At 39.4% G+C, this 17,153-nt stretch overlaps 1 protein-coding gene across 2 annotated transcripts in view; it reads right to left on the bottom strand.

The window, feature by feature from the left end:
* Positions 1-17,153, bottom strand: part of rpa1 (replication protein A1) — a 35,648-nt gene that overhangs the window by 13,368 nt on the left and 5,127 nt on the right. Inside the window, exons 7-12 of one of the 2 annotated variants that reach the window (XM_080888290.1) lie at positions 16,199-16,313; positions 14,781-14,883; positions 14,573-14,641; positions 14,048-14,240; positions 11,887-12,023; positions 9,626-9,774 (exon numbers count right to left, since the gene is read on the bottom strand). In XM_080888290.1, the coding sequence (XP_080744416.1) occupies positions 9,626-9,774; positions 11,887-12,023; positions 14,048-14,240; positions 14,573-14,641; positions 14,781-14,883; positions 16,199-16,313 (766 nt within the window). Of the gene's footprint in view, positions 1-9,625; positions 9,775-11,886; positions 12,024-14,047; positions 14,241-14,572; positions 14,642-14,780; positions 14,884-16,198; positions 16,317-17,153 lie in introns of both variants that reach the window. The other variant, XM_080888289.1, reaches the window with a different exon arrangement.

Here is a 17,153-nt window from a genome sequence, read left to right as displayed (position 1 = left end):
AGCAAATACCAGTTGCTGCTGATTTGACCCGAATAAATGGTTTTATTACTGATTAAGCTCTCGATTATTCTTTAGTTAATTGTTTGGACTACAAATTTGCAAAAGTGATTAAAATGTGTATTGCTCATTTTGTCAGACTAATAGTTCAAAGCCAACGCATTTTAAATTCACTCACAAAGGACCAAGACAAACAAAGCATTTTCACATTTGACAAACAAATATTTCCAATTTAAATAAAAATGGCTTATTTGATTATGTAAATAGCTGTCATTTAATTTTCTGTCACTGATTTTATGATAAAAGCTGTGTTAAGTATATCTTTTTATTACATTCACTAGATTCCTGAATTATATGACAGTAAAAGTAAAAGAAAAACTATAATTGATAATATCAGAGCTCATATTTTATTCTATGCAATTCTCTCTAATGGACAGTTTGATCACTCCACTAATACATCAAAGGCGTTTACCCCTAAGCTGGAAAGCATTTTTACAGTTTGAAATGGGAGCGGCGCATTTTTTACAGATTCTAAAAACGTCAGTGCCGTGACAAGGGGTTGAGCATCTTTTCAGCACTGGGCATTTGCAGTTTTTTCTGATTTCCAATAGCCAAAATACATTCAGCTTTCACAGTGGAGGACTGGCAGGACACATTCAATACCAACCAACCATCACATCACACTTGTAAAGGTGCTGAATAACAGTCAAAAAGTTAATACTGCTAGTGCAGAGTCTCCAAGGGACTCTCAGGCATTCCCAACCAGGCTTTTTCATAAGAGCACTTTCAGCTGTGGGGGAAGGGGAAAAAAAAAAAAAAAAAGATAACCTTTGGTCTATACACCAAATAAGGAATCATAGGGGTCTTTACAACAGTCTTCAGCCTGAAAAGTGACATAATTTGTAGTGCTTTATAAGATTTTTGTGTAGCTCCCTCTGGAGGCATGAAAAGCTTTATACATATGCAGTTATGGAAAAACATGTTGATGTGTACAATCTGTGGTCTTCCCTTAAGTAAATGCACCATGGTAAGTTGATAAAATTATATGTAACATATTTCGACTCGTCACAACACTGCTGTGCAGAAGCCCACTTATAGACTGCAACATTCATTTTAACACATCCCAACCCAGGCAGGAGGCACAATACGCTGCTGTTCACATGACTATCAACAGACTGCAGGCTGTCTATTTAACAGTTGAGTTTAAAAAAAAAAAAAAAAAAAAAAAAATTTGTTGTGCAGAGAATCCGTTTGTGTTTGTCAAAGCAGGGACGGCTCATCTGAGGGGAAGGCAGGCTGAGAGGCTTGTGAAATGAATCAACAGCAGAGGGACTGATGAGCTGGCCAGGGTCAGGGCTGTTACGGTGATATCAGAAACCCATTTTCATCTAGTGTTCCCGGTAATTCAGGGAAGACGATGGGAGAAAAAAAAAAAAAAAGGGGGGGGGGGGGGGTAAGGCAAGGTAGACTGAGAAGACGGATGAGGGTAAAATCAAATGACAAAACAGATGGCATTCCTTGGCATGGATTAATGTCTCTAAAGAAATTATCGCCAGGGAAGGCAAATGCACAATATTTAAGAAAAGAAAAAACTGCAGAATAGCAAGACTTCACATGGCTTCTCTGGTAACCTGATAGACAAATACCCAGAAGAAAATAGTGACTGAGTTCATTTTAAAAAAGAAAATCTGCTGCAGGAAACAGAAATGGCTCACAAAAAGTAGTGGTTGTGATAAAGAAGACAAAAAGAGGGCAAATTCAGTCTGGCAGAAAATGTGCAACAGACAAGTGAGAGTGGAAAGATCCAGGCCTGGAGCAGAGTGGTTTCAGTAAGACAAGAACACCATGATATCTGGCTGGAGGTTGGCAGACGCATGAATGTGCATAACACAGACATGTCAAGTGTCACTGTACAGGAATGGGGACATGTCAGATAAAGGGACATGAAGTAATGGTGGAAGACTAAGCTCCAGCCTAGAGCTGCCACGATTACGTCGACTATCAAAATTGTTGACGACTAATTTAATAGTTGACGCGTCGTTTGAAGCTTTGTAAGATCCCAAAAGACACAGGAATAAATAGTAGAATTTAAGAGTGTAATAACGGACTGAAACAGAAGATGGCAGCACTGCATGTACAAGGATGCCAGCTGCCGTTAAACCCGAAAGAAGAAGAAGCAGTGTCCGGTATCGTAGCTGTGTCCAAATTCGGGAACCGCATCCTCCTGTGCCCACATTTGTAGGCCGATTACTTTACAGCGACACGACAAAGACTGTCCAAATTCGAAGACTCCGACAAATGCGCCCTTCATTTCCCCAGATTTGAAGGATGGGTCCGGGTGTATACTTCGTGGCCCAACCTATCCCAGAATTCATAGCGCGGCCCAGCTCAGTTTCCAACAATGGCGGCAACTAGTTAGTTTTAATATTACTCTTATTATTCTTTCTGGGTCACAAAATAAACATTTAACTTATTTTCAGGAGAGAATGTAGCTGTGTAAACCTCAAATATCTGCTCAGTTTATCAAGACACCACATATTTTCAAAAGCGCTCCAACGTTTTCGAAGACGTCTGTTATCCAACAGCTCGATAGCTAGCCGGGGTTCAAGGCTCACTAGAGCCGGTGAGAACACCGGACTCCCGGCAAATCGTTTTAAAACCCACCACGATCTTTCGCTACTCAGGTTAAACATGATATATAAGTCACTTAGATAACTTAAAAATGTTATTGTTTGGCTTTTTTCAGTATTTTATTTGTTCCTGAGTAAATCGGTTTGGCTTTTTACACAGCTGAATAAACGTCAAGCAGACAACTGATTATCAGAAGTGTGAGATGCTCGAGAATATACTCCAGTGTCCTGTTATATTTTAGATAGCAAGGAGCAGACGGCTGAGTTTATTAAACTCACAGATCACAATCTGCAAATTTCATTAAAATTTAATAAACTATCATCTTGTCTTTATTTTTAGTTAGCACATACCTTAAACACTTAAAGCTGTAACCTAATGATAGTTATATAAGAACAGATGCTGCTGGTGCAATAAGCTGTACATTGTACGTCCAAGCAACATATTTTACTTTTTCTAAATCAAATCAATACAGCACAGTTAAAGATTATGGTAACATAACAGTCAATTCAATGATAGATCATGTTCTCCACACAACTGTGCTCAAATTTGTTTGCATCTTAGCTGGCCTAATTACATATGCGCTATGCACAAATCCAAATGCTGTAGTCACAATATGCAAGACAGAAAATGTCAGTTTGGACTGTGACTAAATGAGCTGATGACGAATGTCTGAGGTTGACAGCTTTAAAAAAAAAAAAAAAAAAAAAAAAAAGAGTATAAACCTGACAAAAGTGTCAGAACAGGGACTACACCACCTGACATTTTAGGAAAAGACAGGAAGGCGATCTAAATGTGCTGTTGCCACCTAATGGACAACCAAAACTTCACATTTAGATACAAAAAAATGCTAATGTGAAGTCTGATTCTGGAGATTCCTGCAAAGGGCGTAGGCCTTCACTCTGATGTCTCAGAACAAGGTACAAACATCTAAGACTAACAGAAGGCCAAGAATATTAGTGCTGGATTGTTACCAAAATAAATGAATTCTCCAGCAAGGTCATGAAATGTTTTAACAGGGATATTTTTTTGGTCTTTTTAATCACCAATAGAGTTTAGAAGAAACAGCTGCAATTCAGCTTTAATTCAAAGGGTTAACCAAAATATATGAAACCCTCTGTTACCATAAGAAATTAATATAATCATAAATAAACTACTCAATTTCAGTACTTTGTCAAGAGTCATTTGCAGGCAATGCAAATGACTCTGTAGTCATTTGCACTCTGTTGCCTGTAGTCAATAACATGTCAACATCAAAGGATGGGTTTGCTTTGTGATGCTTCGCCAGGGTTTTCACTGTAGTGGTCTTCATGTGTTTTTGCTGTGTATTGGTCTTTCTGCCCAATGCTGCTTGACTGGTCTGAGATTATAGACCAGTATATAAAGGATGGATGTAGCCACAGTGCCATCACCCACTGGTTTGGACTCTGCTTTAAAGGAGCTTATCCGACTCACAATTCATCACAATTCTAAGGTTATTTCCCATAAAATGGCCCAATCTGGGTGAAGACCAATTACTTAAGTAAGTAAGATTAAATTCTGACCAATACTTTGGAGATGCTGTGATTCTTGGGAATTATAGACAGCTGGAAACCTCGTCATCGCAAAAGTGCCGCTTTAGACCAAATAAGCTTACAGTGAACACTTTTTTTTTGTCATAATGCATTTTTATTTTATTTAGATTTATATAACTTAACTTATTGAAGCACTTAACTTTTCGCCTGTTACTAACAAACTATTCCCCAAAATCTTGTCATATAAACTGTTCACAGAGATACGTAAACAGCATGTTCTTGTTAGTTTTAAGTAAGCTAATATAATAGTAGCATTTTATTGAAAAAGAAAAAGTTGTCTGTGGTAGACTGTAAATGTGCATTTTAATGCCTTAAACTTGGGCATTTTAACATGGGACTATGGGGATTCAGCTTCAAGTGGCCACTAAAGGGTAGAGCTGGGCGATAGAACGATAACGATATGTATCGCGATATAACTTTTACTCGATAGAGAAATTAAGCTATCGCGATAGACCTCGCCGCTCTTGTCCTCTTAAAAAAAAAAAAAAAAAGGTCAGCCAATCCAAATTAAGTAGCGTAGAGCCGAACCAATCACAGCCGCAGCGTCACGTCGCGTGACTTGTTACATACAGCACAAGTGCCAAGTGCACGTGTGTTTGTTTGGGAAGCAGCCAGCGGGTAATGGAGCCAGCGGGTAATGGAGGAAATGAGTGTGCCGACTAGAAAAATCAACCGAGCGTGACCGAAGAGAAAACAGATGATGGTTCCAATGCCGGAGAGATTGTCGAACGGAAGAGCCATAGAAGTTCCGTAGTGTGAAGGTATTTCGGCTATTTCAAGTCTGACAAAAAACAGAGTAGCGTGCACTGTAAATTGTGCCGAAAGCAAGTCTGGAAATACAATAAACTGGTGCATGCGTCACACTGCGCCACGTTATTGTTTCGGTGAAATGAATTTCTACAATACTGTTACTGTTAATTCTACTCTCTGCAGTGTTTAAATGCTTACATATACACACAGTTACTGTCCCTCCACACATACGACTCGGTTCTGCTTCTATGTCCCAGCTTTGTTTACTTTTTCCCACCGAGGCTTCTAGACTTCTGATTGGCCAACATTTCTTCACGGTTAGGAATCTAGCGCCACCTGCTGCTTTGGCATGTTCATAGCAGCGTTTTCCTTCATTTCTGCCTTTACGTGTGGACGGGATTATTTTTTAAAACGAAAACGGAAAATCTCCGTTTTCAAAAATACCCGTGTACGTGTGGACGTAGCCTCAGTCTCTGACTGGAAGCGCTAATTCGTCATTCGGCTTTTGTCAGACTAAAGTAACTGTTAAAACTGTTTGAAAAGCTAAGCTATACAACAAGGAGAGATTGAGAATTTCCTTTTAGTTCTCAGTTTATTTGATATTGACAAAAGTTAGTCAGTTTTGTCTGTTCTTCTGTAAAACAAACTAAGATTTATTTTTAGAATTTATATTTTGTTTCTAAGTGGAATTGACAATTTAGTAGTTTGTTTCGTTTGTTCTATTTTGAAACTTAAACGCTTTAGCGGCTGCCTTTTGTGTAGTTTGCAATATTTGCCTTTATTTATCTGAAAAAGTCTCATGTTCCTTAAGTACATCTACCCTGTTGAATTTATTATGGGAAATCAATATTTAAATAAAAACAAGCTGCTGATTATTTCACATTTTACTTGTGAGCAACGGCACATTTAAATCTTACAAATATAGTTATTTGGCTTATATCGTGATAGATATCGTTATCGCCTGAAATGAAAAAAACATATCGTGATATGAAAAAATCTCATATCGCCCAGCTCTACTAGAGGGGCTGTGATTTTTGGCACTGCATGTTGGCTTCATTTTTCAGTCCTGGAGATTTCTGCTTTGTTGCGACTTCAAAAGCTCTTAGGTTATGTTAACATTACTTTTTGAGTTAATGCCCATCTGTAATGAGCAGACAGTGGATCTTTATATACTTCATACTTCTAAGGCATTTGGTCTTCTGTTACATCACTGAGAAACACTAGTGACCCTAGTCCCACAGGAAACCAAACATTCCCATGCATCTCACTGCTCTACCATGTTTTACAGAAGATGCTGTGCACATTAGATCGTGAGCACTTCCAGGTCCTCTTCATAGTCTTGTACCATCATTCTGGTTTAAGACAATTCTAGTTTATTTAAAGCAGTCTTACCTGACCTTACTGTTACCAAATTGATGACTGGTTTCGATCTTGTGAAATGTTTTTATTTGTATGAGGTCTTCTATTTATAAGTAGCCTACTGTTATGAAGATAAATTAAGTGTTCTGTGTTCACCACTGTTGTCCTCACTGTAGACATTGAGGGGCCAAAATAAACATATTTGCTGGTAAGCCTGGCAAAGTCTACTTGACTGTCAATTTGGTAGCTGTCTTGCCAGATCTCTCCCGAGTTTGACTTTTTTGGGCTCACTGTAACACAGCTTGGAACACATGGAATAAAATCTAGTCCTTTTACATGTTTAATGAAGGAACACACCAAACTTGCCTATAAATGGCCTTTGTAACAGTTGTCCAATTACTTTTGGTCACCTGAAAACCCTAAGGTTTCTCATTAAAGAACTTTAATTGCTTAACTTGTCATCTAATTGGGATGTGAATGCCCTTAAATTCAAGCTTAAAGTCATCTGTACTTCAAGCTCAGATCCTTTATGTAACTAGCTTGAATGTATTTTGGTAAACATGGAAAATAAAAACTGCCAATATTCAAATACATATGCCCTAAACTGTATTTTTGCCTCTCCCAGATTAATTAGTGTGCCAAAGGAATGCTACTCAGCTTTCTATATAAGACCACTGGCAAGCACTGAGCAGCACTGCTAATATGCTGCATGAGTTTGAGACAACAGCTCACCAAGGATAGACTATTCATTTGAGAAGGTCCCAAAGGTCTGCGCCAAAACACAATCAAATTAAGATGCCTCTGCAGGAGTAAAACAATGATGTTTCAGCAGCCTTGGCACATTTAAAAGATTTTTTTTTTTTGGCTGATGGAGAGAACACTTTGGATTCTCTTCTGTGCGAGATTAGAAAAAACAATTATCAAAAGATTAATTTAGAGTTTAATTGTTTTTCCTTCCCTTATCTCTGTTTGTGAATTTCATGTCTCAGCTTACAGAAAGAGAGAGAAACACAGTCTGTAACCATGGCCCAAGTTTATCAACAGCACAAAATCCATGTTACACGTTTCACAGCAATCAGTGGTACAAGAGAGAGAAATTTCTTCTTGTGTTACCTAGATATAATTTTGGATATAGCCTTTACAAATATATCATATAACTATAACAAGCAATTATTTTCATCTTCACAGCTTTAGACAGTTAAGGCTACATTTTCAGATAAGCTATGTAATGGTACTGTCTACCAATGCTTGTCAATGCTTTTCATTTGACAAATGAGTCAGGATTGGCATTTTCCATTCGTGAGAAGGGAAGAGAGAATGTAGTAAGTGTATAAAGTCTGCTGCAAGGGTCTGGAAATGCGATTAAGGACTTCATGGTGTACAAGTAAAAGAAAGCGTAGGACCCCAGAGTGGTCCTGATGATGCTCAACTTCAGAGAAGTTCAGTGTAGTTGGCATTCTGAGAAATGAGATCTAAAATATTCAGAGAAGCCAGCGGCTGTTCAAAAACTATCATAAAGAAATTACCATCACCCTATACATTAGATTAAAAAGCCACTTTGAGCATAATTTATCGTCTGCTGCCTTCTCACCTGCAAAGGAGAGTCACATTTCACTGCTCCGATTATGCAGATCAGGTCCCGAGTATAAATACCCAGTCACATTTTATAAGGCAGAAGAAAAGATTACGCCGACTTGTCACAAAATAAATTTCAACTGTTTAGTGTCTTATTTCTTAGCGTAGAGCAGACAATGGTATTGGAAGGTAAATAAATAAAAACCCTTTGGATACAATCGATTGGCCCTCCACTCACAAACATAGACATTTGCCTTCATGTCAGTGAGGAGGGGTCAGACACAGCCTGCTTAAGCAGGATCAATACAGAGGACAGATCCATTAGTGCGCCACAGTGCAAGAGTAAGGTTAAGTACCACCCTCTTTAGTCCATGTGAGGACTGCCTCATGTATCAATCATGTGCCAATCGAAACACAAACTAACGCGCAGCCTATAAAAATACTACCCACCTCACGTCTCACACAAAGTGCACGGCTATTTCAGGTCATGTTGAACACTAGGGGATAATTGAAAACCTGGCACATAATGCAAAAAAATAATAATAATAATAATATTTTAAAAAAAAATGTTGTAAACTTGTCAGCATACTCAAAGGAGCTTGGAAAGAAAAGCGTCTGGACTTCTTTAAGTTGCTTGAAGACGTTTCACCTCTCATCCGAGAAGCTTCTTCAGTTCTAAGGTCAAATGGTGGAGAGTCCCAGATTTAAACCTAGTGGGAGTTTCCCCCCACAGAGGGACAAAAGGACCCCCTGATGATCCTCTAATCGCCTGAGCCAAGGTGTGAAAACGGGTGTGGGTCCCAATCAGCCAGAGTTTCGGGTGTGTTCATTGTGAAACCTGGCCCCACCTTATACCTACACCCAGTTTCACACCTTGGCTCAGGCGATTAGAGGATCATCAGGGGGTCCTTTTGTCCCTCTGTGGGGGGATACTCCCACTAGGTTTAAATCTGGGACTCTCCACCATTTGACCTTAGAACTGAAGAAGCTTCTCGGATGAGAGGTGAAACGTCTTCAAGCAACTTAAAGAAGTCCAGACGCTTTTCTTTCCAAGCTCCTTTGACTACGATGACCTGGATGACTGAGAACCTTCACAGACATATTGTCAGCATACTGTTCTATAACTCAGCATCCACCTCTTAATAAATTCAGCTAAGCGTCAACACACATGACCACATGTACAGAAAGAGCCATGAAGACACTTTATGGCTAATTTCCACATAACTGTATGTGTTCAAGTGAAAACACACACAAACAACATACATATACACACACCATAGCCACGCAAACACACGCACACAGCAAGAGAAAAAAAAATATGCTACAATCAACATAATCACACAGAAATGAGTCGGGATTTCGTTTCTTCTGAAAGGCGATTAGAAGAGCAAAAGACACATTTTCATAGATTAAATGTGATTTTCATTTTTATCTAATGCTTCACTGAAGCAACCCCCAAATTGTGGCTAATGGGGGAAAGCTAATCTTGATAATGAGAATCAGTGTATGTACTCTTACAACTTGGGAAATGCAAGCTGCCTTTTAAATCCTTAGAGTTCTTTATTTGTAACCAATATCTGCATCTATGAAGCAGTCTTTAAGTTTGTGAAAAAAATAAGTAAAGCCTTATGGCAATAAATATATACCAGATTTTACACTTGCTGTAAAGCCACTTTGTATGATTGCAAGAACACATGAGCAATTTCTACACTGCATTATCTATGAAACTCGAGCCTACTTACCAGCCTCTGAGCTTATATGCCTCAGGGATGTCTGGGTTGATCATAAGAGTACTGCTGAAGGATGCAGAGAGTGACCGGCCTCCAAAGTCTGAAAGCTTTGCCCCCTTAATGGCAACGACAGGTTGGCTAGATCCGTCAAACTTTTCTGCCTATGAAAAGAAAGAAATACAATATTTAATTTGCTTTCTCCTTCATTTTTGCAAACTGACAACATCAGATATACGTGTTTTTGGACAAAGAGATCTTTTATGGTTTTAAATAAATATGGGCAGAGGTTCATCAAAAGATTTAGAAAATCCCTGTCCACAAAGGACAAGGCAGAAAATCAATATTGGATGCTCATGATCTTCAGGCCGGCGGCACCACATTAAAAACAGGCATGAGACTGTCATGGAAATTACTCCATAGGCTCAGGAACACTTCCTCAAATCATTGTCTGTGAACAGTTTGCCATGCCATTTACAAATTCAGGTTAAAAGCTCTCTCGCGAAGAAGAAGCCATTTGTGAACATTCAGAAACACTGCTGTCTTCTCTGGGCCAAAGCTCATTTAAAATGGACCGAGACAAACAGGGAAGCTGTTCTGTGGTCAGAAGAATATAAACTGGAAATTCTTTTTGTAAAACATGCATGCTGTGTCACTGGACTAAAGGGGAGAAGAACCATCCAGCTTGTTATCAGCTCTTAGATTAAAAACCTGCACCTCTGAATGTATAGGGGTGTACGGGTGCCTGTGGAATTGGCAGCTTGCACGTCTGGGAGGACGCCATCAATGCTGAAAGGTACATACAGGATTTAGAGCAACATATGTGCTATATATGTTGTTGTTTTTTGGGGGGGTTTTTTGCATATTTTAGCAAGACTAGGCTAAAACACACTGCAGATATTACAACAGCATGGCTTCATAGCAGAAAAAGGTTGGTGTTGAGCTGGCCTGCCTGCAATATACATATTTCACCAACTGAAAACATTTGAAGCATCATAAAACGAAAAGTACAACAAAGAAGACCCAGGACTGTCAAGCAGCTAGAGTCCTATATTAGACAAACACGGGACAACGATTCTCTCCCAAAGGTCCAACAGCTGGTCTCAGTTCTGAGACTGTGGTGTTGTTAAAAAAAGAAAGGACACTACACAGTGGTAAACATGGCCCTGTGTCAAGATGTTGAGTTATACTGATGCTATCAAATTCAAAATGACTCCCCCCCCACCTAATCTATCAGTTTGAACATTTGATTATGAGACTTGCATATAATTTTATGTTTTTAATCTACATTTTACACAGCACCCCCACTTTATATTTTTATCGTTTTGGTTATGTGGTTTCATTTTGGATTCAATTAGTTTTGCCATAACTTTAAATTGTTTTTGCCTTAAAACTAGAAACTAAGGATTACAAGAGGTCTGATTTCCCCCAGTAGTGGCAGCAGCAGGGTAAAAAAAAAAAGTAAATAAATAAAAATCAAATGTCAAACATATTTTGCCTTCTAACAAGATAAAACTAAACACACTTGCTGTTCAGCTCATAAAACCAAAGAAAGAAGAGCAGCGCAACAGTAAAGCTTTCATATATTGGGGGAAATATTTCCAACACTTGATTTTTGGCAAATCTATTGTTCTTTATAAACTATACATCTTGTGCAGTTCTCTGAATCCCTCTGGAGAAAGTGTAAATGTCGAACAAATACAGGGAACACTGCTTCTTGTCTGGAGGAAAAGAATTGGTGGTGAACTCAGCGCAGTCCCTCTGAGCCACAGGTAAAAATCAACTGCAAGAGCACGCTTACTTTATCACACAGTGACAGGAAATGTAGTCAATAACTTCAAATCTATCGCCTTCTATCACGCAACACGCACACTGTTAAATCAGTGCTCAGAGCTGTTCACCTGTGACCACCGAGTGCACTGAAGAACCTTTTTCATTCAACGCCTTTCTGACATAATTCTAACCAAAAACTAAGGATTAAAAGCTGCACACAAGGATGATTTAGCGTAGGCATTTGCTTTACAAGTCACTGGGCTCTAGCTTTAGACCAGTATCTATCATTTACACCAACTACTTTTATCCCTCCTACGTAGAATAAAACCATCTGCTTAAATTTAGTTCAGGTAATAATTAATTTTTGGAAAGAAAATTGTTCTGAGAAGAAAGCTTTAACATGTTGATGCACTGAAAACCTGTTAATGACTTTCACCACTTATTTGAAAAGTCTAGACACGTTCCATTACACATTTTGTACTTTTTGTCAAGTCCATACTCACTTCCTCTCCCCACAGTGTGACAGTCACCACCTTCCCAGACATATCCATCAGACTGAGTGTTCTCTTAGACACTTCACGGTTGGACTTGGTTGTCAGGCGGGATATGTCGTCCACACTCTTGCACACTCCAATTACATCTGTAAAAGGATATACAAAGCAGAGAGCATTTGTTTTTCTATTCCGCATCCTTGTGATTCACAGCCTACAGCAGAGTTACAAGTATCTAGCACAAAACACAAAAACAACAACACACAAACAAATAAATACTGTGTCTGATTTGTTTTTTTCCCCATACACAATTACATCCACACACAGGTCATTCCATGTCCCACAGCTTACGGCACAAATTGGCAGTTGGCGATTCATTCAAGACGTCAGAGGCCAGCACGCCAGGAACTTGCATCCATAATATTGGAGAGAAATCAGTAAAGGGCTTTAACTGACTAACGCAATCAAGCACAGTAAACCGGCATCTCCATCAGCAGTCATTTTTAAACTCCAACTCTGAGCCACCGAGGATTTTAAACACATTTAACCACTACAAAACTTCTTGATGCTACCTAGCAGGCAGAAGAGAAGTTACTCAAAAAGCAATTTCCATTGAAAGAATTACAAGCCAGCTTCTTATTACCGCCTCACTTTACCTATGACAGCAGGTTCTCATTTTCTTACCATAGGGCCCAAAGTCAATCTGCACTACAGGCCATTACTGTCATCAGGTTTATTAATACCACTTTTATCTGTCTGCTCGTATAGTGTAATTACCTCAACCTCCCAGCATATCCAGTTCGACTTTCCAATTCAGACTTTATTCTCACCTTATGATCACTTATTATTGGGCGCTCGGGAACGCCTCTGTTGGAGCTGGGCTCAGAACACCGGCTGGTTGATTTGTGCTTTTTGTAATACACAGTAGTTAAGAGAAATGTAATGCGTTTAGGCCTCATAGTCACCTGCAGTTTGAAAATTACATTATCGCTCCCCTGTGCACTGCGTTATGCAATTCTGCTCTATTGTTCCGGTTACATAAGGCAACATCAGAATTAATGTCTCATGAAATAGATTGGGGAAACATGGCTACCATTTAAAAATATCATCCTCCTAAAGTACTGCGGTATAAGGGGGTGTAAAATGTCAATCGCAACGATTTAGATATGCCCATTCTGAATAATCAAGCTTATACCAAATGGTTCCCCAATATCAAAAATCAAATGATTTAAAAATAATGTAAAAAATTATTGCATGTGTTCTTAGAAACATGCTCTCTTTCATGACAGGTGTAGCAAGCTGTATGCAATATTTTGTACTTTAAGATGAAAAATGTCAGCATAGTGTAGGATTTCTTTTCAGAATTAATTTTAGCCAGTTGAGACTTTCCGAAATCTTTTAATGAAAAAAAAAATCCTGATGTACCTTTACGATTTTTTGCTGCACTGATTATTGTGCTTCTCTTAATTACCGACTGCTTGATTGCGCAGCCAATTCCTAGGTGAGGTTGTGTCTCTCTCTGTCACAAACCATTTGTCTGATGAAAGTCTTGCACCAATACAAATTAATTCATTGCATGTTAGATTATGTCTCCAACGTCTGAGGTACTCAGACACACATGACACACCTCTCTCATGTGATAGATGTCCAGTTTTTTTTTTTCTCTGTACTTTTTGGGGAACATGTTGGAAGGATTAAGAGGCTTTAATGAAATGAATGGATATTGTCTGACGAGAAGACTTGGTGAACAGATCGGCCTTTGCCATATATTTATGAGGACTACAGGCTAAATTTTTATGTTTATACAGCCCGTCTTCTTAACAGTATTGCACTTTGAGAGTTTCAACCTGCCAGCTTCACTCACTGGACTTTGCAAATACCCACAAACACACTGACAAATAAAAACATAAACTGTCACAAGTCTAATTTTCAGCAGGAAAACCAGACTTGAGTTTTTTGCTGATAATATTTCAGGAATATGCAAAGGCACTTTTGATTTCTTTTTCACACAAAGTGCCATTTATTTGCAGTTAAAGGCTGCAGGCTGTTTATCAGTTCACCTCTCAAAATAAACTGTGCGAACAAAAGAAAGAACTGACACAGTTATGTGGGACCTTAAAGACACATGCTGGGTTCAGAAATTCCTGTCTAGATTGTTACTTCTACTCCTTACCAACAATAGCATCTTTGTCTCTGTTCTCCAGGTCACCGATAGAGACAAAGTCACATTGCACCATGGGAACGTCACAGCTGTCCTCACAGGGGATAATGGTGGACTCGCCATTGAGTGTCATCTCATAGTCATTCTTTACTGATGTGTACTGCTTGTTGGCGAGCTTAAGGGAGCCCTTGGAGATGTAGTAGACCTGGCCCACACAGATGGATGAACCACATGTTAATCAGAGATCTGGGTAGCATTTCACCTGACTGAATGGTGCAAACAAGATAGGACTTCAGGCAGTCAGTGGGAGGGGGAGAGGTGATCAACAAAGGCTGGCAGATGATCATAAGCAGCTTATTGTATGGGTACAGTGCAGCCAGATGACTCATTCATAGTCTCTGTGGTTTTAACTCACAAAGTACTGGCAGCTGTTGATAGCACAATCTACAGCCAAATCAGTCTTTGACGGCACAGTAAAAGGCGGTTTTGGCATAATAATTAGGACATATTGAATCATTATCTGAAGGAACATCTCACCTTGCCAGCCTCAATAAGACTGTAGAACTTGTCCACTTCTTGGTTGAAACCAGTCACTCGTATCTCTCCCTGTGGAAAAATATAAATATTTAATTTAAAACAAAAAACATATGTCCAAATGGTTTCTAAATCAGGAGATGTTTGGTGGGGTTTTTTTTTTTGTTTTTTTAAACACAAAAATTAACAGTCAGAGTACAAATACACTTACACTCTCATCAACAATCTCCATGGAGAATAGCTTGCCATCCCCCCGAGAGTTGCTCCACGTACGAATGGAGCTCTTGTTGGTCACACGAGCGCGGATCGTCCACCTATTACAAAAAAAAAATAAAAATCTGAGCTTATCATTTCTGCATTCTTCATTTTTCGGGCACCTTATGAGCCCAGATGTCAGCTCCACACACATGTAGGGATTCATGCACTTGGTATTGTGACATTTTAAACATCTGCCCCCTAGAAGACCTTTGCATAAATATCACTGAGCAACAACATCATTAAACCAGTTTAATTTACTTGCTTCTTTTGCAACAGGTTTTTCACAGACATTTTGATTACCATTTAGAAAGAAAATAACAGATGTACTTTAATTAGCCTAATATTAAGTTAATTGTGCCAGCAGTATGAGCTCTGCACTGGCATTCCTCTGTAAGATTTGGTCGATGGTTAGTAGTGCCTGTGTTGGTTGTTGGAAAGGCTTGTGCAGTCTAACATGCATACATTCATATTGGGTTGTAGTCTCCTTGATCCATTTTAAGACTGAAACTGACCTTCCAAAAAGTTTTCCAAACACGTGTTCCATGCAACACTGTCGTTACACTGTAGAGCCTGACCAAGTCTTGGCTATTTGACATTTGCGTGTCACAGAATTGTGAACCTTAGAGTCATAATTACTTCCATCAGTCATGGCACCACAGCTGAAGCGATCAGCGAGAAGGGCCCCAGGATATGTCCAGAGTTTCCACCAATCACCATCGACACCCACGGCAAGTCCCCCTTCGTACCGAGCCCCGCAAAGCCACCCCTCAGATCCCATCCTTATTCCAAAGTTATGGATCTGGAATTCCATTGTCAGTATAGTGGTACAGTGGTTAGCACTGCTGCCCCAGGGCAGCGAGGGTCCTGGGTATAAATTCAAGGAAACTGCATGTTCTTCTGTTCAAGTGGATTCTTTCCAGTTACACAGTCCAAAGACAGTGTGATAAACACGGGTTTGGCTATTTTAAATTGGCCACCAATAACTATGATAATTAAGGACTGAATTAAGGATTGAAATGTAATTGTAGTTTATACCTTCTACTTTATTTAGGGTTTAGCAAAAATACTGCAATAATGTTTAGGAATTATCGGGTTCAAAATTACTGGATTAATGACTCAAAAGCAGTTTTAGTGCCAGCTGTTCCCTGGTTTTCTGCTATTTCTTGACAAACAGCATCTCCCAAGTATTAATTTTGCATTTCCTAACTGCACTGACAAACAGCTGGCTTAATGATGGCCTCCTTTCCTCACATGAATACTTCTTTGGTTGACATTCAGTTTTTTGCCATATGTACACAATGCCTTTTTGCTGACCCAGAAATATCAAATATATAGCATTTAGAGATTAACGTGACTGGCAACAATACTTACTTGGACTGGTAGGGGTTGAGGCTTGCAATGGGCACAACTTTGGAGCTTCCCCCTGGAGTATTTGGCATAACAGATGGAGCTTTCTTCCCAAAGTCTCTGTTTAAACCTCTGTTCACTGCTGAGGGAATGAGGAGAAAAATAAATGATCAATGAAGAGCAGTGATGAAGACTCATGAGAGAGGCACATTATTCAGAAACAAATTACAAAAAGAAACCATCCAGTTTCTTTGGATTGCAATTGCTTGATCACTGTAATTACCTCGTATCATGAGAAAGAAGTCCATCCCACCAAAACCCAACAAAAACAACCCATTGACTTAAAAGTACATTTACCATCACTGACTCTTGAAACTAGCAAGCAGGAACAACTCAAAGAGGAAACAAAAATCCTGTCAAGCCAAGTTGTTGGCGATGTGTGATCCAGCATTTTGGTGAGAAGGATGATTCACATTTCACAGAATCAGGGCAGAGTGTGAAATGCTATAACAAACTGGAGCTGCTCTTCCCCCGGAGAGCGGTGCTGCCTGACTTTGAGATTTTCCGTTTGAACAAGCGCTGCACATTTGATTTGTGTGCGTCTCACGCGGAGGATTAGAGTTCAAAGTGTCCACTTAAGTCCTCCCGCGTTGCCAACCACTGCACTTCTGGTAATTAAGCCCCCAGATCAAGCAGCACACACAGAGAAATGAACAATGACTGCGCTGATGAGGAGGGTGGTTGCCACAACCTCAATTCCCACACGGCAGATTAGAGGGATGAATACCTGCTATGACACACTGGAAGACAGCAAAACCCTTATGATAGCTGGACTGCACACCTCACCTGGTCCAAGTTGTCCGCTATGCTGTGATATACTGCTCATCTCTGACATGATCAAGTGACAGTGTTTCAAAAGCAAATTCAATACTTCATCTCTTTCACACTCTCCTGCGAGCCTGTGTTGCTGCGTGTTTGT

The sequence above is a fragment of the Rhamphochromis sp. 'chilingali' genome (genome assembly GCF_963969265.1).
Source record: "Rhamphochromis sp. 'chilingali' genome assembly, chromosome: 8".
NCBI classification, from domain to species: Eukaryota; Metazoa; Chordata; class Actinopteri; order Cichliformes; family Cichlidae; genus Rhamphochromis; species Rhamphochromis sp. 'chilingali'.
Note: the sequence above shows the minus strand (reverse complement) of the source record. Positions and strands in the feature narration are given on the sequence as shown.